General features: G+C 42.7%; 1 protein-coding gene across 1 annotated transcript; it reads left to right on the top strand.

The window, feature by feature from the left end:
- The first annotated feature begins 16,377 nt into the window (after nucleotides 1-16,377).
- Nucleotides 16,378-18,369, top strand: LOC120111977. The gene has a single exon (XM_039130550.1). The coding sequence runs from the start codon at nucleotides 16,378-16,380 to the stop codon at nucleotides 18,367-18,369; it is 1,992 nt and encodes a 663-aa protein (XP_038986478.1).
- The last annotated feature ends 3,507 nt before the right edge of the window (nucleotides 18,370-21,876 follow it).

The raw sequence follows: 21,876 nt of genomic DNA, 5'->3' as shown, positions 1-21,876 counted from the left end.
CAGGGAGTCTCATGAGGGAGGATTAATGGGACATTTTGGTATTTTTAAAACTCTGGAAATTTTGAAAGAACATTTCTTTTGGCCTCACATGAAAAGAGATGTTGACAGAATTTGCAACAGATGTGTCACTTGCAAAAAGGCCAAATCAAGAGTGAAGCCTCATGGATTATATAAAGCTTTACCTATTCCTAGTCACCCTTGGACTGATGTTTCTATGGATTTTGTTTTAGGTTTACCTAGAACTAGAAGGGGAAAAGATTCAATTTTTGTTGTTGTTGTAGACCGATTTTCTAAAATGGCGCATTTTATCCCTTGTCATAAAACTGATGATGCCGTTCATATTGCTGAATTGTTTTTTAGGGAAGTTGTTCGTCTTCATGGTCTCCCTAAGACAATTGTTAGTAATAGGGATGTTAAGTTCCTTAGTCATTTCTGGCGAGTTTTGTGGGGTAAATTGGGAACAACTTTGTTATTTTCTACTACTTGTCACCCTCAAACAGATGGTCAAACAGAGGTTGTGAATCGGACTTTAGGTACTTTGTTGCGTGCTATAATTAAAAAGAATTTGAAGACTTGGGAAGATTGCATTCCTTTTATTGAATTTGCTTATAATAGAACTGTGCATTCTTCTACTTCTTATTCACCATTTGAAGTTGTTTATGGTTTTAACCCATTAACTCCATTGGAGTTACTTCCTTTACCTGTTAACAAGATTACCAGTTTAGATGGGAAGAAGAAAGCTGAAAAGGTGAAGAAAATCCATGAAGAAGCACGCCAACATATCCTTAAACGAAATGAGCAAGCTGCTGCCCATGCCAATAAAGGGAGAAAGGAAGTCATTTTCCAACCAGGAGACTTGGTTTGGGTACATTTTCGCAAAGAGAGATTCCCTAGCCAACGAAAATCAAAGCTCAATCCACGTGGGAATGGTCCTTATGAAGTACTGGAAAAGATCAATGACAATGCTTACAAGATTGATCTTAAAGGTGAGTTTGATATTAGTTCTACCTTTAATGTTTCTGATCTTTCTCCCTTTTATGCAGATCTTGATTCGAGGACGAATCCTTTTCAAGAAGGAGGGAATGATATGATCCAGCTCAAGGACTTTGACAAGGACAAAGAAGATGCTCAAGATGATGTGGAGATTCCAATTGGGCCAATCACAAGAGCTCGGGCCAAGAAACTTCAAGAAGCTGTCCAAACTTTATTAACTCAAGCCCAAGGAGAAGGTTCTAGTCCACATGAAGATTTGGACTTGAAGATGGTTAATATGTGGCAAGTCCATTTCGACAATATCCAGCGCAATTAATTATTTAAACATGGAAAAGAAGAGTCTAATCCTTTCAAATTCGGACTCCTCTTTATGGTGCATTTATCATAGGCTTTTGGAAGGCTGAAGGACATTTTTGAGGCTTGCAAATGAAGGATGAACCTAGTCAAAATGGTTGGGAGTTTTGCTGCAACTTCCCAAGGTTAATTAATTGCTGCCAAGACTTTAAGTAGTATTCCTTTCATCTTCACCAACTTTCATTTAATGTTTTTTCTAGTTGGTTCAATGCACCCAAGGCTTGTTTTGCCTATAAATACTTGGTGTTTTCACTTGTAATCAAGCAATTCCGAAATATAATCTTTTTGTGAGAATTTTCTCTCTATTGTTCTTGTGTAGAACTTACGGTAGTTTCAAGTACAACCACTTGAACCTCCAACCCTTGATAATATTGGTTTCTGACTCTCTATAGTCACGGGGTCAATATTCCTAATCCTTTGATAATATAGGTTTCTTGCTCTTTATAGCAACGGGGTCTATATTCCTTTCCTTTTAACCTTTTTGGATGATCTGGGAATTGATTTTCCAAACTTTTGTTGTTGGGTCTCACGGCAGGTTCGTTGAGGTTTGCATCAAAAAGTCAAACATCACCTATCTCACTGCCGAGTCCTCCTCCACCCGCTGGCTCGCCACTACTCTCAATGATCGTATCATGTTCCTTTGCCTCCTGATGATCGTCGATCGATGAAAGAAGCTGGTATTTCGGTCCTCCTCCTTGATCCACTGTGCCCTCGACTTCTGCCTCCAAAAATTCTCATGCTGATGCAGTAACGAGTGATGAGAGGTCAAGTGACGACGCAGGTCTGCCATCTCCTCCTCCTCAAGCTCTCCATCTCGATCCTCCCTCCCCTGGAGATCCGCAATCAACCCCTCTGCCTCCTCAAGTCTCCTGAAGATGTTGCCCACAACCTTCCGGTTCCATCTACGAAGGCGTCGTTTAGTAAGCTCCAGTCTACGCGATACCCTCTGCAAGGCATCTCCCTGCATTGGCATGCCCCAGGCCCCCCTAACTACTTTCCAGGACTAGGGGTATGACAACCACAGCTTCTCAAATCGAAATGGGCTATGGTGGCTGGAGCTCGAAGCTGTAGAAATTAAAAGAGGACAATGATTTGAGGCAATCCGAGCAAGGTGACTGACCTGGTATGATGGAAATCGCTGAATCTAGTCCGTAGATGCTAAAGCCCTATCCAGCCGCTCCCATACTCTCGCTCGTCCAAGCTGGTTGTTACACCAAGTAAATCGCGGCCCAGAGAAGCCAAGGTCCACAAGGCCGGTCTCAACCAAGAACTCCCAGAACTCCCTCCTATCTCCAGAATCAGAGTAGGCCCTACCACCACGTTTCTCATTGGAGCTAAGAATGTAATTAAAGTCACCCACCACCATAGTCGGGATCACCTGAGTCAACAAACGGGTCAGCTCACCCCAAAAGACTCTCCTCGTCCGGTAATCAGTGCTGGCATAGACCCCACACAGGACCCACGGAGATTCATTTGGTTCCAGCCAATGTTCTGACCTCCTAACCTGAGGAAAATGGTTCTTTCCTTAATTCCTCCCGGGCAAGGGTCAGCGGTCGCCCTGTCACAATTCATCCCTTACAGAGAGTGCAAGACGCGCAGCAGTGTAATTCGAGTTCTCGTGCTCCGTCTCGTTCTTATAGGAATAGCAGTTTAGTGTGATAAGACTAAAGAGATGACCATCACAACCTGCTGAGTGCAATTGTGAAAGATTCATTTGGTTCCGAGATGACCACCCCTATTTAATGGCACGAATTACACGTATTGAAAAGTAAGAATGAGAATATTTATACAAGCACTAGATTATAATATATGAAAAATTATAGTCAAAGGACCACACACACCTACCATTACTGTAGATGGCATGGTCATCCCTAAGTTACAAAAGGATTGGGATTACAATGATAAAAGGATGGCTCAACTTAATGCCAAAGCTATGAATGTCCTCTATTGCTCACTTAGTGCAAATGAATTTAATAGAATATCAACATATAATTCTGCCAAGAAAGTTTGGGATAGATTAGAGGTTACGCATGAAGGTACAAATCAAGTTAAAGAATCAAAGATAAATATGCTTGTACACAAGTATGAATTAAATTAAATTGGAACCTTTGGAAAATATAACTAAAATGTTTGCAAGATTTACTGATATAATAAATGATCTCAAAAGCTTAGGCAGGTCATATACTAACTCTGAATTAGTGCGTAAAATTCTCAGATTTCTACCATGTAGGAGGCCAAGGTAACCGCAATTCAAGAGGCTAAGGACCTCAATACTTTTCAGCTAGAAGAGCTCCTAGGGTCACTCATGACTCATGAGTTGAATATGAAGGAAAATACTGAAGAAGAGGTTAAGAAAAGAAAAACTATTGCATTGAAGTCTACAATCCCTAAAGAAGATAGTGAGTTAGATGATTCCGATGAAGAAGAGAGATACGATAAAGAAGAGATGGCAATGCTCGCTAAGAAGTTAAAAAAGTTCATGAGAAACAAGAAAGGATTGCACAAAAGGAAGCCCTTCTTCAAAGGCAACTCTAGCAAAGAAAATGGTAAGGATAAAGAAAAGAAAAGGGATGTGCCCATCTGTGTCACGGCTCCTCAAATCGGGGCTGGACCGGACGCGGATCAAGGTATAAACCAGATCAGGTCGCTGGACGGGTTCGAGGTCTGACGGTGCTCTCTAGAGATTTGGGCAACTTGGAGACCAAATCTGGGCCCTAGGATCACCTAGGGAAACGTGTGCAAGATGTAGGTGGAATACCCAAGAGCATGGGGCCGTGGGACGTGCTCCAAGGCGTGTATTGTTGAGAATACATGTTGGTTCATCATTAGGAGAAAAGCTGCTGCAACGAGACTGATTCAGCGTTGTGGGCTTATCTCGAAGCATGGACTGAATCCGGGAAATTGGGATGCATGGAAATGTGTGCCACTGATGGAGGAACGTGGCATAAGTCTCCAGAAGGCAAGGGACACGTTTTAACACGTTTTTAGTTTTATCTGATTGCGCAAAATCCTGCGGGAATGGGGGTTTTCCTATCTTATCTAGAATTCATCCTTATCTTGTGCATGGGAAGTTGAGTTCGTGAGGGACTTGTAACTGGAGGTTGTTCCTCTATAAGAGGACCCTCAAAGGGGAGGGATTGGTATCCGGTAGAGCTGGAGAGGCCAAGAGAGCTTATTGTAATCAGTTGAGTGGTTATTCAATAAAGTTCTCTTCCCCTACATTTCTTCTTCTCCTTCGTGGTATTTTCTGGTGTTGTGTTTCGCTGCATTATTGTTGTTAGGCGTGACCTAAGTCATAGAGACTAGGTACCCACGCCAGGAAGGCTGATCGGTTATCTTCGATAGACCGAGCCGCACGTTGTTGGGATTCGCTTTGTAATCCCTTCGTTCGTGTCACTTGGCATCAGAGCCATACCAGAAATGAAGGAGACGACCTCTACGGTAACTTCCATGGTGGGAATGGCGGACGCATCATCCTCGACCATGGATCCCAATCCAGCCTCAGGAGGAGGCACAGCGAGCATCCAGTTGATGAATCTCTGTATGGGTTACGTATTGCATCTCCGGTTATCTCCGCCGACAATCGATTACGGAGGTGCGAGGCCCAAATAGCTGAGGTTGTAGGACGGATGGAGGACCTTGAGGGTAGGGACGCAACCCTCCGAGGTGAGATCGCCGCTCAGCTGAACCAGATTTCCTTCGATATGGAGCGGCGCTATAAGGAAGTGCTGCGGCGTAACGAAGAGTTGGAGATCATGGTGAAGGCTCTCCAAAATCAGGTGGTTGACCTTTTAAAGGAGAGTACCACCACAGGCGTATCCTCTTCTCCATTGACAATGGAGGTCGCAAGAGAGGCTACGCGCCCCCTGCATAAGCTTGATGTTCCCAAGCCACAAGAGTTCTGCGGACGACGGTCCGCGAAGGAGGTGGATAACTTTCTTTTCGCCGTGGAGCAATACTTGCAGGTTACCGGCGTGAGGGAGGAAGCCATGAAGGTGAGCACGGCGGCCATGTTCTTGAGGGATGTGGCGATGCTTTGGTGGCGACGTCGGGCCGACGATGTGAAGCGAGGGGCTGTTCCAATCACCACTTGGGTACAGTTCCAAACTGAACTTCGAAAGCAATTCTTCCCCGCGTTCGCTAAGGATGATGCTCGAGCACGACTACGGCGGCTCACGCAAAAGGGCGATGTGCGTGAGTATGTGCGAGAGTTCAGCGAATTGTTGTTGGAGGTACCAGACCTCAGCAATGAGGACTCTCTCTTCACTTTTCTTGACGGGCTCAAACCGTGGGCAAAGATGGAGTTGCAGCGAAGAGGAGTCCAGAGTTTGAACGAGGCGATAGCTCAAGCGGAGGCTCTCATCGAGTTCAAGACTCAACCCACAGCTCCCAAAGCCCAAGCATCGAAACAGGGCAAAGGTGGGGGAGCGAAATCAGGTCACAAAGGAGGTACAAAGGGCTCGAATCCGAGCTCCTCGAGTGGAGGGGCTTCCCAAGCGAAGGGCAAAGGGGTGGCGCAAGGTACCAGCACCATCTCATGCTATATTTGCAATGGACCGCACAAGGTGAAGGACTGTCCATTGAGGGGCAAGATAGCATCTATGGCGGTGGAGGAGAAGCAAGAGACCGACCAAAGGATGGGCTCACTCAGTCTCAATGCCCTGAAGGCCAAGGGGCCACGAGGTCTGCTCTATGCACCTATCTGCATTGGTGGTCACATCTTCCAGGCACTCATTGATACGGGTGCCACTGACTTCTTCGTGGACCTAGCTACGGCAAAGAGGTTAAATCTGAAGATTGAACATGATGAACACACGTTCAAGGCGGTCAACTCCACAGAAGTGGCTACCAGTGGAACGTCGAAGGATGTTGAGATCCAATTCGGCGCATGGACCGGACGGGTGACAGCGGTGGTCGCCCCGATCGACGACTACGAGGTGGTCATCGGCATGTCTTTGCTTACCCAGCTACAAGCCATGATAAAGCCGGATTCAGATGTGGTGGTGGTCCTGAATCCGAGTGGAGCTTGCGTAGTTCCAGGGAAGCGAGTTAAAGGGACTCCGCAGCGAGTCCTATCGGCGATGCAACTTGCTAAGGGGCTGAGAAGGGGACTTCCAACATATATTGCGTCCCTTCAGGAGGAAGAACTACTGGAAGGAGAGGAGATTCCAGCGCCCATCGAGGGTGTTCTCACTGAATTCGGGGATGTGATGCCCCCCGAGTTACCCAAGCAATTGCCGCCAGAAAGAGAAATCGATCATCGGATTGATTTGGTGCATGGAGCACGTCCACCAGCTCAAGCACCATATAGGATGGCCCCACCTGAACTCCAGGAGCTGAGGAGGCAGCTAACGGTGTTGGTGGACAGCGGGTTCATTCGACCTTCGAAGAGTCCGTATGGAGCACCGGTACTTTTTCAGAAGAAGCACGATGGTTCGTTGAGACTCTGCATCGACTACAGGGCCCTCAACAAGCTCACGGTGAAGAACAAGTACCCCATTCCTCGGATTGATGATTTGTTCGATCAACTTGGCAAGGCACGATGGATTTCCAAGTTGGATCTTCGCAGCGGGTACTATCAGGTTCGCGTGGCGGAGAAGGACATTGAGAAGACTGCATGTGTGACAAGGTACGGGAGCTTCGAGTACCTTGTCATGCCTTTCGGCCTCACCAACGCACCAGCAACTTTCTGTGCTTTGATGCAGCGTGTACTCCACGATTTCATCGATAAATTCGTGGTAGTATACTTGGATGACATTGTTGTATACAGCCGGGCATTGGATGAGCATGTGGCACACCTGAGGCAAGTCTTCTCTACCCTACGGCAGCACCAACTCTTTGTGAAGAAGGAGAAGTGTGTGTTTGCGCAGCAGAGGGTGCCGTTCCTCGGGCACATCATTGGGGATGGAAGGCTCATGATGGATCCCTCAAAAATTTCAGCCATAGCCGAGTGGGAGGTACCTACACGTGTTACACACTTACGCTCTTTTCTTGGCTTGGCAAATTATTATAGGAGGTTCATCACCGGATATTCGAAGTTATGCGCCCCACTGACGGATTTGTTAAAGAAGGATCGACCATGGCGGTGGTCAAACCAATGTCAGGAGGCGTTTGATCGTCTCAAGCAGGCGGTCACGGCGGAGCCGGTCCTCGTGCTACCGGACTTTTCTATTTCTTTTGAAGTCCACACCGACGCATCAGATTTTGCCATTGGAGGGGTGCTCATGCAGGAAGGGCACCCAGTGGCCTACGAGAGTCGGAAGTTGAACGACACCGAGCGCAGGTATACGGTTCATGAAAAGGAGATGACTGCAATTGTGCACTGTCTTCGAACCTGGCGTCATTACCTCCTCGGATCTAAGTTTGTGGTGCGCACGGATAACGTGGTCACAAGCTACTTTCAGACCCAACCAAAACTCACCCCCAAGCAGGTGAGATGGCAGCAGTTTCTGGCTGAATTCGATTTCGACATCGAGTACAAGCCGGGCCGAACTAATTCAGTCCCTGATGCTTTGAGTAGAAAGGCACAGCTGGCTGCAGTCTCTTCCTTTTCCGGACCAGCAAGTAACCTAATGGAGAGGGTCAAGACCGAGATGGAGAAGGATCAATGGGCCACTTCCATGGGTGAACTCATCAAAGACGGCAAGGCGCGCCGTTTCTGGACCGAAGGAGGGCTGATTTTGACACGAGGGCGACGTGTCTATGTGCCTTCAGGTGGAGCGCTGAGGCGCGAGGTGTTGCGAGAACACTATGATTCTATGTGGGCGGGACATCAGGGGGTGCATCGGACCCAAGCTCTCATAGAACATAACTACTATTGGCCAAAGATGCGGGATGACATCGAGGAGTATGTTCGCACTTGTCTACTATGCCAACAAGACAAGATTGAACATCGACGGCCTGCGGGGTTGTTGGAGCCATTACCTATACCAGAGCGTCCGTGGGAGAGTGTCTCCATGGACTTTATCATCGGGCTACCTCTGGCGGATGGGAACAGCTCTATCATGGTAGTGGTGGATCGCTTCTCGAAGTACGGAGTCTTCATTGCAGCACCTACTACTTGCCATGCGGAGGACGTGGCGCGGTTGTTCTTTACATATGTGGTGAAATATTGGGGGATACCGCGGAGTATCGTTTCTGATCGTGATGCTCGCTTCACGGGAAGGTTCTGGACGGAGTTATTTCGGATACTCGGAACGGAGCTGAAGATGTCCACGGCCTTCCACCCTCAGACCGATGGCCAAACAGAGCGAACCAATGCATTATTGGAGATGTATTTGAGGCACTATGTGAGTGCCAACCAGCGGGATTGGGTGCGACTCTTGGACCAAGCCCAATTCAGCTACAACTTACAGCGATCGGAGTCGACAGGTAAATCACCATTCGAGGTGATTACAGGGCTGCAACCAGACACTCCGGAAAGTATCGCAGCGGACTACATGGGACGTAGTCCGACCGCCTACAGATTCGTGAGGGATCTGAAGGAGGATACAGATTTGGTTCAGATCTCCTTGTGGAAGGCGACCAAACGGATGAAGAAGTGGGCTGACATAAAGCGGCGGGCAGCTGAATTTCAGGTTGGTGATCGGGTATTGGTGAAGCTTTATCATCACATGAAATTGAAGTCGGGCTACCACAAAGCACTTGTGAGGAGGTATGAAGGTCCCTTCATCATCACACATCGAATTGGAGAGACAGCATACCGATTGTCGCTGCCTTCCAAGCTGAAAGTGCACCCGGTGTTCCACGTGTCCTTGTTGAAACCATTCAAAGAGGACACAACTGACCCTTCCCGTGCTCGAAGCGGGCGAGCTCCAGTGGCCGTACGAGTTCATTACACCAAGAAGGTTTCTGAAATCAAGGCGGACAGGAAAAAGGGTAACCGTGTGCAATACTTAGTCCGATGGAAAGGATTATCAGATTCAGAAGCAAGCTGGGAATATGGTGACGAACTATGGCAGTTCGAAGACATCATCAACGAGTACCGCCTAGCCTCGTCAGGGGCGACTTCGGCTTAGGTGGGGGAGGGTGTCACGGCTCCTCGAATCGGGGCTGGACCGGACGCGGATCAAGGTATAAACCAGATCAGGTCGCTGGACGGGTTCGAGGTCTGACGGTGCTCTCTAGAGATTTGGGCAACTTGGAGACCAAATCTGGGCCCTAGGATCACCTAGGGAAACGTGTGCAAGATGTAGGTGGAATACCCAAGAGCATGGGGCCGTGGGACGTGCTCCAAGGCGTGTATTGTTGAGAATACATGTTGGTTCATCATTAGGAGAAAAGCTGCTGCAACAAGACTGATTCAGCGTTGTGGGCTTATCTCGAAGCATGGACTGAATCCGGGAAATTGGGATGCATGGAAATGTGTGCCACTGATGCAGGAACGTGGCATAAGTCTCCAGAAGGCAAGGGACACGTTTTAACACGTTTTTATAACTGAAAACGTGTATGGTTAGAGGACGTGGCTGTAACGCTGTTTCCACGCGTTTTCACTTTGAGGGGAATTTCGGAAACTCTACAGAAGTCCGTTCAAAGTGGAAAAGGTGCCATCTAGAAGCATTTTTCATCCTGAATCCAACGAATCTAGTTTCATGGTAATCCGAGTTCGTTTGAGGCATGAACTTGGCAGTTTTATCTGATTGCGCAGAATCCTGCGGGAATGGGGGTTTTCCTATCTTATCTAGAATTCATCCTTATCTTGTGCATGGGAAGTTGAGTTCGTGAGGGACTTGTAACTGGAGGTTGTTCCTCTATAAGAGGACCCTCAAAGGGGAGGGATTGGTATCCGGTAGAGCTGGAGAGGCCAAGAGAGCTTATTGTAATCAGTTGAGTGGTTATTCAATGAAGTTCTCTTCCCCTACATTTCTTCTTCTCCTTCGTGGTATTTTCTGGTGTTGTGTTTCGCTGCATTATTGTTGTTAGGCGTGACCTAAGTCATAGAGACTAGGTACCCACGCCAGGAAGGCTGATCGGTTATCTTCGATAGACCGAGCCGCACGTTGTTGGGATTCGCTTTGTAATCCCTTCGTTCGTGTCATCTGTTACGAATGCAATAAGCCCGAGCATTTCAAAGTAGATTGTCAACAATCAAAATGGGTACCGAGGAAGTTGAAGAAGAAAGCTGATTGGAGTGAAAGTGAGGGATCAAGCTCAGAAGAAGAAGATCAGCAACATACAGCTCAAATGATAAGAGCACACTTCGGACCGTCCTGGAAACAGGTAGAGAATGAGGAACTTGACCCTAACCGCGACCTGCCGGTAGAACCAAAGTTATCAAAAGAAGCGTGACCCTAACCGCGACCTGCCGGTAGAACCAACACTATCAAGTTCTAATCCAAGAACAAAGGTGAAGCTCTCACATAAGAGAAACCCTCAAATTTCATTCATGCGTTCTCTCCTTCTCAAGTACAATCAGGTGCTATTTTAAGGCTGAAATGGCTTCAAAGAGAAGCAACTCCTAGGAAATTACATAGCACCACTTGTCATGCATTTTCCAAGGCTGCATTTACCAAGGCTTGGAAAAGATGCATGTTACACCTACTCCTAGAAAAGTAACCAGAACTTAGGAAAAAGATCCCAAAGTAATTATAGTGACTTTGGGAACTACAAGAAAGTCTGAATGTGACTTGGGGAATACAAAACATCATCTGAAATATCACCCCAAAAGTATGCACGAAAATCCAAATACAATAGGAAAGTTGGCCTTCCCATGAATGCTTCTTGTCATGTGATTTGGACTTTCCAAAGTGTTGTCTTCAGGTTGGACTCAAAGCATCTTCACCCAATTGTATGAAAGTGACCCAATTAGGTGCAGCCTCTATCTCACGTTGGTCTTCTTTTCCTTTGATTTTTATGATCAGGCTTTCCAAAGCTTGTTTCTCTTAGTCTTGGCCCTAGTCGTAGGACCTTCAATTCCATGCAAAGGATCTTTAGATGGGCTGGTTGCGTCTCTATCATTGGTTGCGTCTCTATCATTCCCTCCCTCTTCAAAAAGATTCGTCCTCGAATCAGATTCATCACCTACATCAAACAAAGATAGATCAGCCACATTAAAGGTAGCACTTACATTACCATATTCACTTGGCAAGTCCAACTTGTAGGCATTGTCATTGATCTTCTCTAGAACTTGGAAGGGTCCATCTCCTCTTGTTTGCAGCTTAGATTTTCTTTGAGTGGGAAACCTCTCCTTCCTCATATGAACCCAAACCCAATCTCCTGGTTCAAAAATAACTTTAATACGCCCCTTATTTGCTTGCTTTGCATATTGCTCATTCTTCCTCTCAATGTTGGCTCGAACTTTTGCATGCAGTTCCCTAATAGTATCCACCTTTTTCTTACCATCCAAATTGGTACACTCATTAGTAGGCAAAGGTAAGATGTCTAAAGGAGTCAAAGGATTAAAGCCATACACAACTTCAAAAGGAGAATAAGAAGTAGTAGAATGAACAGTTCTATTATAAGCAAACTCAACATGTGGCAAGCATTTCTCCCAATTTTTCAAATTCTTTTGAATGATAGCACGCAACAAGATAGTAAGTGTTCTATTTACTACTTCAGTTTGTCCATCCGTTTGAGGATGTGCAACAGTAGAAAATAAGAGTTTTGTTCCTAGTTTATTCCACAAAGTTTTCCAAAAATGACTTAGGAACTTTACATCCCTATCACTTACTATTGTTCTAGGCAATCCATGCAAGCGCATTATCTCTTTAAAGAACAAATCAACAATATGTGTTGCATCATTGGTTTTAGAGCATGGAATGAAATGTGCCATTTTACTAAACCTATCAACAACGACAAATATACTATCTTTGCCACCTTGAGATCGAGGTAATCCTAACACGAAATCCATTGAAATATCAGTCCAGGGTTGATTAGACACAGGCAAAGGTGTATAGAAGCCATGGGGCATGACTTTAGATTTAGCTTGTTTACATGCTATGCACTTATCACAGACCGATTGCACATCATGCTTCATGTTAGACCAATAAAAATGCTCATGCAATATTTCTAAGGTCCTTTTTATCCCAAAATGTCCCATCAATCCACCACCATGACTTTCTCTAACTAGCATTTCACGCAAGGAACAAACAGGCACACACAACTTATTTTTCTTAAACAAGAAACCATCATGCCTATAATAGTCTCCAAAAGCATGCTTAGAACAAGAATTCCATACTTGGCCAAAGTCAGAATCATTAGCATATAAGTCCTTTATAAACTCAAAACCAAGTAATTTAGTTTGCAAAGAAGTAAGCAATGCATACCTTCTGGACAATGCGTCAGCCACTTTGTTTTCCTTACCATTCTTATACTTGATTACATAAAAAAACATCTCAATGAATTCCAACCACTTGGCATGTCTTTTTTGAAGCTTACCTTGAGATCTTAGAAACTTCAAGCTTTGATGGTCAGAATGAATTATGAATTCCCTTGACCACAAGTAGTGTTGCCAAGTTTGCAAAGCTCTCACCAAAGCGTACAACTCTTTGTCATACGTGGAATAATTCAATGATGCCCCATTAAGCTTTTCACTAAAGTAAGCAATTGGTTTAGAGTCCTGCATTAGTACGGCCCCTATGCCAACACCAGATGCATCACATTCAATTTCAAAAGCTTTATCAAAATTAGGCAAACAAAGCAAAGGTGCATTAGTCAATTTTTCTTTTAATGAATTAAAAGCTTCCTCATGCACTTCATTCCACTTAAACACAACATTTTTTTTAACAAGTTCATTCAAAGGTGCAGCAATAGAACTAAAGTTCTTTACAAACCTTCTATAAAAACTTGCTAAACTATGAAAACTTCTTACCTCATTTGCATTCTTAGGTGTAGGCCATTCTCTAATTGCCCTTACCTTCTCCTCATCCACACTTATTCCTTTCGAAATTACAACAAAACCCAAAAACACAACAGATTCACGGCAGAATGAACACTTTTTAAGATTAGCATATAATTTGTTTTCTCTCAAAACATTAAGAACAACATGCAAATGATTAACATGTTCATCTAAGGTCTTGCTATAAATCAAAATATCATCAAAATACACTACAACAAATTTCCCAATGAAAGAACGCAAAACATGGTTCATTAACCTCATGAAGGTGCTGGGTGCATTAGATAAGCCAAATGGCATCACCATCCACTCATATAAACCATATTTTGTTTTAAAAGCTGTTTTCCATTCATCACCTTCTTTCATGCGAATTTGATAGGATCCACTCTTCAAATCTATTTTAGAAAACACACACGAACCATGCAATTCATCAAGCATATCATCCAATCTAGGGATAGGATATCGATACTTTACAGTGATTTTATTTATGGCTCGGCAGTCCGTACACATGCGCCACATCCCATCTTTCTTCGGAACCAAGATCACAGGAGCAGAACATGGGCTAAGACTCTCCCTCACAAATCCTTTTTGCAGCAACTCATCTACTTGCCTTTGAATTTCTTTTGCTTCCTCTGGACTTGTTCTGTAGGCTGGTCTATTTGGGATTGAAGAACCTGGAATTAAGTCAATCTGATGCTCAATACCTCTTGTAGGAGGTAATCCATGGGGAATTTCTTCTGAAAAAATATCACCAAATTTCTGTAACAAAGAAGCAACCATACTAGGCAAAGAAGAATTGAGTTTGTTAGTGAAATAAACATCCTTGTGTATGAGCACAAGTAGCTGCTCTTTTGCTAACAAGGCACTCTCAACCTCTCTTTTGCTTGCAAATGCACTCACTCTCTTTTTTTTCTCTTCTTTGGATTCTAATTTATTCTTTTCTTTCGTCTGCTCACTCTCATTTTTCTTATCTTTCCTCCCTTTTTCTTGAATGCTCAATTGCTCCTCTCTCAACTTACACTCTCTTGTAATTCTGATTTGATCAGCATAGGCCTCGGTTGGTTGGAGAGGTGTTAAAACAATAGTGTGATTGTTCATAACAAGAGTGTATCTATTTTTGTACCCATCATGAATAACCCTTCTATCAAATTGCCACGGACGCCCAAGAAGTAGATGTCCAGCATGCATAGGTGCCACATCACAAAGAACTTCATCCTTGTATTTACTGATGGAAAATGAAATCATCACTTGCTTAGTCACCCTTATGTCTCCACAATCATTCAGCCACTGAAGTCTATATGGATTAGGGTGCTTTAATGTGGGCAAACTCAATTTTTCAACCAACAAGGTGCTAGCAACATTAGTGCAACTCCTACTATCAATGATTAAGTTGCATACCTTGTCGTTTATATGACATCTTGTATGAAATATATGCTCACGTTGGTCCTCATTACCACCCGCCTTAGGTTGCATGTTGAGAGCACGCCTAGTAACAAGCACATCTGATAGAGATCAAGGGGCTGGCCGAATGGTTCAAGCTAATTCCAAAGATCCATTACAAGGAATTGGAGGTCCAATGACTAGAGCAAGGGCAAAACAAATGAAAGAAGCTTTATATGGACTAGTCATGGAAATTCAAGAGAAGGAGGCTGCTCTAGAAGACTCTAAGGCTTCACCAAGATTGATCACTTATCTTTACATAGTAAATGCTGAAGAACAAAGCTTGGAGCCATTAAACAAGGCTGATCCACGTGGAGATGCTATTTAGGCCCATTTTTCGTGGGTACTTTTGGACTTGAGTCTTGTTGTGTTCCTAATTACTTGTACATGAAGTTTTGACTTGTCAACTCGTTTTTTCCTAAGTTATTCATGTACTTCGTAGTTAGGAACCTTGAAAGTTGTGTCATTTATTATTTTGAAGTTGTAACTTGGAAGTTGTGACTTGGAAAACATTTTTTACTTATTGCCTTGGAAAGGGGATGGTGTCCTTTCCAATAGCTTAGTTTGAAGTCTATATAAAGGCTGCCATATGTAACCAAGGGATTATTATGAATGAATTAAAGTGTTGGCAAGCTTTGCTATGCTCTTTTGTGTTCTTGGATTAGAATACAAAATTCTGACTTATCAAAGGGAGTGATCAACCTTTGTGGCGTCTTCAAGGATTAGGGTTTTAAGGACTTAGTTTCCTTAGAGTTCTAATCTGATCTCCTACAACTTGTTTTTCTAGCAATCTCGGGGCAAGTATAGCAAATTGATTCAAGGGTTCCTAGGGCAGGTCTCCTGGTGGGTTCTTGTTATTTGGTATCAGAGCTTTGGTTCTTGAAATCAGGTTACTTATCCTTTATCATCTTTGTTCCTTTGTTCTTATTTTATTTCTTTAAGTTTCTTTGTTCGTTCTCTTATTTCTGTTTTTTTTTTCAGTTCCTTGTGTTTCTTGTTTCCTCTAATCTGTTTTGTTTTTAAATCTTCTGTTACTTAGTTTGATTCAAAAAAAAAAAAAAAAAAAAAGACGAAAAAAAAAACGAAAAAAAAAACGAAAAAAAAAAGAAAAGAAAAGAAAGAAAGAAAGAAAGAAAGAAAGAAGGTTATTGATTAAGGGGCATTAATTACAAGGCTGTTTCACTTGTTGCAAAGCTGAAGACCCCTTGTTGCAAGGTTGTTTCACTTGTTACAAGACCGTTTTACGTATTACAAGGCTGCTTAGCTTGTTCTTATTTCTCCTTGCTTTCTAGTTGTTTCTATTACATATCCTTTACTTCCTTTTGAAGTCTTCTTATGTTCTTGATGCTTTAAGACAATTTTTCTTGTGAGTACCATTTGCCTCATCGAAGTCCTTAAAATTCTGATTTTCTTGGAGATTTGCCACCATCCATCTGATCGCTCTTTGTGATTTGTTGATTTTGATTCTTTCAAGAACATAAAGAGGGCTGGCTTGAGTGGTAAAAGGCAAGAGTGTGAGTTCATCATCAAGAAAAAGCCATAAAAGAGTGTCCACCCGAGAGAGGAGTGTGTGAGGACCTATTCTGTTTATACTAATCTTTTGATTGCAGCATACAAAGATGAGTAGTGGAGGTAGTGAACAACCAGATGTTGATATGAAGTTATGGATGAAAGCCATTGCTGATCAACTTACTAAGCTTGGTGCACGAATGGATGATTTGGAATCACCAAGCAGAATCAAACCTTTGAGGGGGCAGATGTTTGAAGATGATGAAGAAGATTTAGATTATGAATCTTACTCTAGAAGGGGAAAGAAGGCCGATGATTCAAAAGATAATAATCTGGGCAGCATCAAGATGAAGATTCCTATCTTTCAAGGAAAGAATGATCCCGAACTTTACTTGGAATGGGAGAGAAAAGTTGAACATGTGTTTGATTGTCACAACTATTCAAATGAGAAAAAGGTGAAATTGGCAGCCGTTGAGTTCACGGATTATGCAAGCATATGGTGGGATCAATTGATGATTAGTCGGCGAAGGATTGGAGAAAGGCCAATTCGGTCATGGGAAGATATGAAATTGGTAATGCGCAAGAGATTTGTACCTAGCCATTACTATAGAGATTTACATAGAAAGTTACAAGGGCTGGTTCAAGGCTCCATGAGTGTGGAAGACTATTATAAAGAAATGGAGATGGCAATGATTAAAGCTAATATAGAGGAAGATCGAGAGGCTACCATGGCAAGATTTATTGGAGGCTTAAACAAAGAGGTTGCTGATGTGGTTGAATTGCAACACTATGTGGAGATGGAGGAGCTGTTGCACAAGGCCATCAAAATAGAAAAGCAAATCAAGTCCAAAGGATCCAAATCGGGTTTGGCTTCTAGTTCCACATGGAAGTCTAATTGGAAGGATAACAAATCTGCCTCAAAAACAAAAGAAGATGCAAAGCCAAAAGATTCGGTTGCTATTTCAAAAGGTAAAACCGAAACTAACACTTCTTCTAAATCACGTAATGTTAAGTGTTTTAGGTGCCAAGGATTTGGGCATATTGCTTCCCAATGCCCAAACAAGAGGATTATGATTATGTTGGAGAATGGTGACATTGAAAGTGCTAGTTCAAGTGAGGATGAGATGCCACCCTTAGAAAATTGCAGTGATATTGACATTGAAGAACCTGTACATGGAGATATGTTGGTGACAAGAAGAGCACTAAGCATCCAGCCTAAGGATGATGGTGATAAGGAGCAACGTGAACATATTTTCCATACTAGATGTCATGTGAAGGGAAAGATATGTACCATGATTATTGATAGCGGAAGCTGCACTAATGTTGCTAGTACTTTGTTAGTAGATAAGCTGGAGTTACCCACCATGAAGCATCCTAATCCATACAAGTTGCAATGGTTAAATGAATGTGGAGAAGTGAGGGTAAACAAGCAAGTGCTCGTTTCATTTTCAATTGGCAAATACACAGATGAGATTCTTTGTGATGTGGCACCAATGCATGCTAGTCATATTTTGCTTGGACGACCATGGCAGTTTGATAGGAAGGTTACACACAATGGATACAAAAACCATTATTCTTTTATGATGAACAACCGCACTGTAGTCCTAACCCCTCTCAAACCTTTGCAAGCTTATGAAGATCAGATTCGGATAGCGAGAGAGTGTAAAAAGAGAGAAGGTGAGTCCGAGAGGAAAAATGCAAATGAAAGGAGTGAGATTGAGAGCAGAGAGAAAAGTATTCAAAAAAAAGAGAAAAGTAAAAAAATGAGTGTGTTTGCTGAAAAAAATGAGGTTAAGAGTGTTATGTTCTCAAGACAGCAACTACTTGTACTTATGTACAAGGATGTTTATCTTTCTACTAACGATCTTAACCCCTCCTTGCCTAGTGTTGTTGTGACTTTATTGCAGGAATTTGAGGACATATTTCCAAAAGAGATTCCTAATGGACTACCACCCTTAAGAGGCATTGAGCATCAAATAGACTTCATGCCCGGTTCTACCATTCCAAACAGACCTGCATATAGAGCTAATCCCGAAGAAACAAAGGAAATCCAAAGGCAAGTGGATGAGCTGGTGAAAAAGGGAATTGTCAGAGAAAGTCTTAGCCCATGTTCGGTTCCTGTCATCCTAGTCCCAAAGAAAGATGGAACATGGCGCATGTGTGTGGATTGCCGAGCCATCAACAAAATAACAGTTAAGTATAGACATCGCCTACAAGCTGGATTTGCCAAGCAACTATAGTAATATTAGTGCTACTTTTAATGTTGCTGATTTATCCTTATTTGATGTAGGTGATTCGAGGACGAATCCTTTCGAGGAGGGAGGGAATGATAGAGATCAAGGGGCTGGCCGAATGGTTCAAGCTAATTCCAAAGATCCATTACAAGGAATTGGAGGTCCAATGACTAGAGCAAGGGCAAAACAAATGAAAGAAGCTTTATATGGACTAGTCATGGAAATTCAAGAGAAGGAGGCTGCTCTAGAAGACTCTAAGGCTTCACCAAGATTGATCACTTATCTTTACATAGTAAATGCTGAAGAACAAAGCTTGGAGCCATTAAACAACGCTGATCCACGTGGAGATGCTATTTAGGCCCATTTTTCGTGGGTACTTTTGGGCTTGAGTCTTGTTGTGTTCCTAATTACTTGTACATGAAGTTTTGACTTGTCAACTCGTTTTTTCCTAAGTTATTCATGTACTTCGTAGTTAGGAACCTTGAAAGTTGTGTCATTTATTATTTTGAAGTTGTAACTTGAAAGTTGTGACTTGGAAAACGTTTTTTACTTATTGCCTTGGAAAGGGGATGGTGTCCTTTCCAATAGCTTAGTTTGAAGCCTATATAAAGGCTGCCATATGTAACCAAGGGATTATTATGAATGAATTAAAGTGTTGGCAAGCTTTGCTATGCTCTTTTGTGTTCTTGGATTAGAATACAAAATTCTGACTTATCAAAGGGAGTGATCAACCTTTGTGGCGTCTTCAAGGATTAGGGTTTTAAGGACTTAGTTTCCTTAGAGTTCTAATCTGATCTCCTACAACTTGTTTTTCTAGCAATCTCGGGGCAAGTATAGCAAATTGATTCAAGGGTTCCTAGGGCAGGTCTCCTGGTGGGTTCTTGTCAACATCTCCAACAACAGGTTCAGCAACTTCAACATCACTACAATCCTCCAATGGTGGCATGTCATCATCACTTGAGCTCACACTCTCTATGTCTCCATTATCCAGCAGTATCATGGCTCTTTTATTTGGACATTGAGAAGCAATATGTCCAACTCCTTGACACCTGAAACATTTGATATCACGAGATCTAGAGGATGAATTAGTTTCCATTTTACCTTTAGGTGCAGCAATCGAATTTTTGGCCTTTGCATCTTCTTTTGGCTTTGACACAGATTTGTTATTTTGCCAATTCGATTTCCATGAGAAACTAATAGTAAATTTGGAGGTACTCTTAGCTTTCAATTGCCTTTCCACTAGAATAGCTTTGTGCAGCAAATCCTCCATCTCTATATAATGTTGCAATTCTACCACATCAGCTATCTCCTTCTTTAAACCTCCAATGAATCTAGCCATAGTTGCCTCTCGGTCTTCTTCAACATTGGCTCTAATCATGGCTATTTCCATCTCCTTATAGTAATCTTCCACACCCATGGAGCCTTGAGTTAGACTTTGCAATTTCCTGTGCAAATATCTATAGTAGTGGCTGGGTACAAATCTTTTTCTCATGACAGCCTTCATCTCATCCCATGTACCAATAGGCCTCTCCCCATTTCTACGTCTACTAGTCACCATTTGATCCCACCAAATACTAGCATAATCATGGAACTCAACAATGGCTAGTTTAACCCTCTTCTCCTTGAAATAATTATGACATTCAAACACATGTTCAACCTTTCTCTCCCACTCTAAATATAATTCAGGATCATTTTTACCTTGGAATGCAGGGATTGTCATCTTAATAGTTCCCAAATGACTGTCTTTTCTTGATTCATCTCTTTGCCTCCTTCCATTACTTCTTCCATCCGAATACTCCTCTTCTTCTTCTTCTTCAAACATCCGCCCCCTCAAAGGTTTGAGTCTGCTTGGTGATTCCAAATCATTCATTCGTGCACCAAGCTTAGTAAGTTGATCAGCAATGGCTTTCATCCATAACTTCATATCAACATCTGGTTGTTTACTACCTTCACTACTCATCTTTGTATGCTGCGATCAAAAGATTAGTATAAACAGAATAGGTCCTCACACACTTCTCTCTCTGGTGGACACTCTTTTATGGCTTTTTCTTGATGATGATCTCACCCTCTTGCCTTTTACCACTTAGCTTCACCTTATGAGCTCTTAAATAAGAACCTTTTGGATGTTTCTACACAACAGGAAACAGTAAGGAGTCGGTGATAACCTTAGGGAACAAGAACTCGCAAGGAGCAATTTAATTGGAACCAACAAAGGGTTCAAGGAAGGTTTGAATTGAGAACAATTCAATGGAAGCGTTAAAGAACCCACAAGGAAATTAGAAGCAAAATCTGCCCCGAATTTTTTTTTTTTTCTTTCTTTCTTTTTTTCTTCTTCTTCTTCTTCTTCATTCTTCCTTCTCTTTTTTTTTTTTTTTGAAATAGCAGAACAGAAAGGAACAAGGACGATGACACAAACCGATTAAAGGAAGATGTCACCAAGGATATAGAGATAAACAACAGCGGAACATCTTTTTTTTTTGAATTAAACAAGATAAACACACAAAGGATAGAACACCTGATTTCAGGAACCGGGCTCTGATACCAAATGATAAGAGCACACTTCGGACCGTCCTGGAAATAGGTAGAGAATGAGGAACTTGACCCTAACCGCGACCTGCCGGTAGAACCAAAGTTATCAAAAGAAGCGTGACCCTAACCGCGACCTGCCGGTAGAACCAACACTATCAAGTTCTAATCCAAGAACAAAGGTGAAGCTCTCACATAAGAGAAACCCTCAAATTTCATTCATGCGTTCTCTCCCTCTCAAGTACAATCAGGTGCTATTTTAAGGCTGAAATGGCTTCAAAGAGAAGCAACTCCTAAGAAATTACATAGCACCACTTGTCATGCATTTTCCAAGGCTGCATTTACCAAGGCTTGGAAAAGATGCATGTTACACCTACTCCTAGAAAAGTAACCAGAACTTAGGAAAAAGATCCCAAAGTAATTATAGTGACTTTGGGAACTACAAGAAAGTCTGAATGTGACTTGGGGAATACAAAACATCATTTGAAATATCACCCCAAAAGTATGCACGAAAATCCAAATACAATAGGAAAGTTGGCCTTCCCATGAATGCTTCTTGTCATGTGATTTGGACTTTCCAAAGTGTTGTCTTCAGGTTGGACTCAAAGCATCTTCACCCAATTGTATGAAAGTGACCCAATTAGGTGCAGCCTCTATCTCACGTTGGTCTTCTTTTCCTTTGATTTTTATGATCAGGCTTTCCAAAGCTTGTTTCATCCTCTTAGTCTTGGCCCTAGTCATAGGACCTTCAATTCCATGCAAAGGATCTTTAGATGGGCTGGTTGCGTCTCTATCATTGGTTGCGTCTCTATCATCAAATGTGCTTCATGGCAGATGATGATCAGGTAGATGTTGAACTTGATTGTGATTTTACTGTAGATGAATTGTATGATGCTTTGCTAGATCTAATGGAAGAACATAAAAAGCTTATTCATAAAAGTAAAATTTTAAAGAATAAAAATCAGTTATTAACAGAAGAAAAATTGA

This window comes from Phoenix dactylifera, chromosome 9 (genome assembly GCF_009389715.1).
Source record: "Phoenix dactylifera cultivar Barhee BC4 chromosome 9, palm_55x_up_171113_PBpolish2nd_filt_p, whole genome shotgun sequence".
Classification (NCBI taxonomy): Eukaryota; Viridiplantae; Streptophyta; class Magnoliopsida; order Arecales; family Arecaceae; genus Phoenix; species Phoenix dactylifera.
The sequence above is the reverse complement of the archived record's forward strand: the minus strand, read 5'-3'. Positions and strand labels throughout refer to the sequence as shown.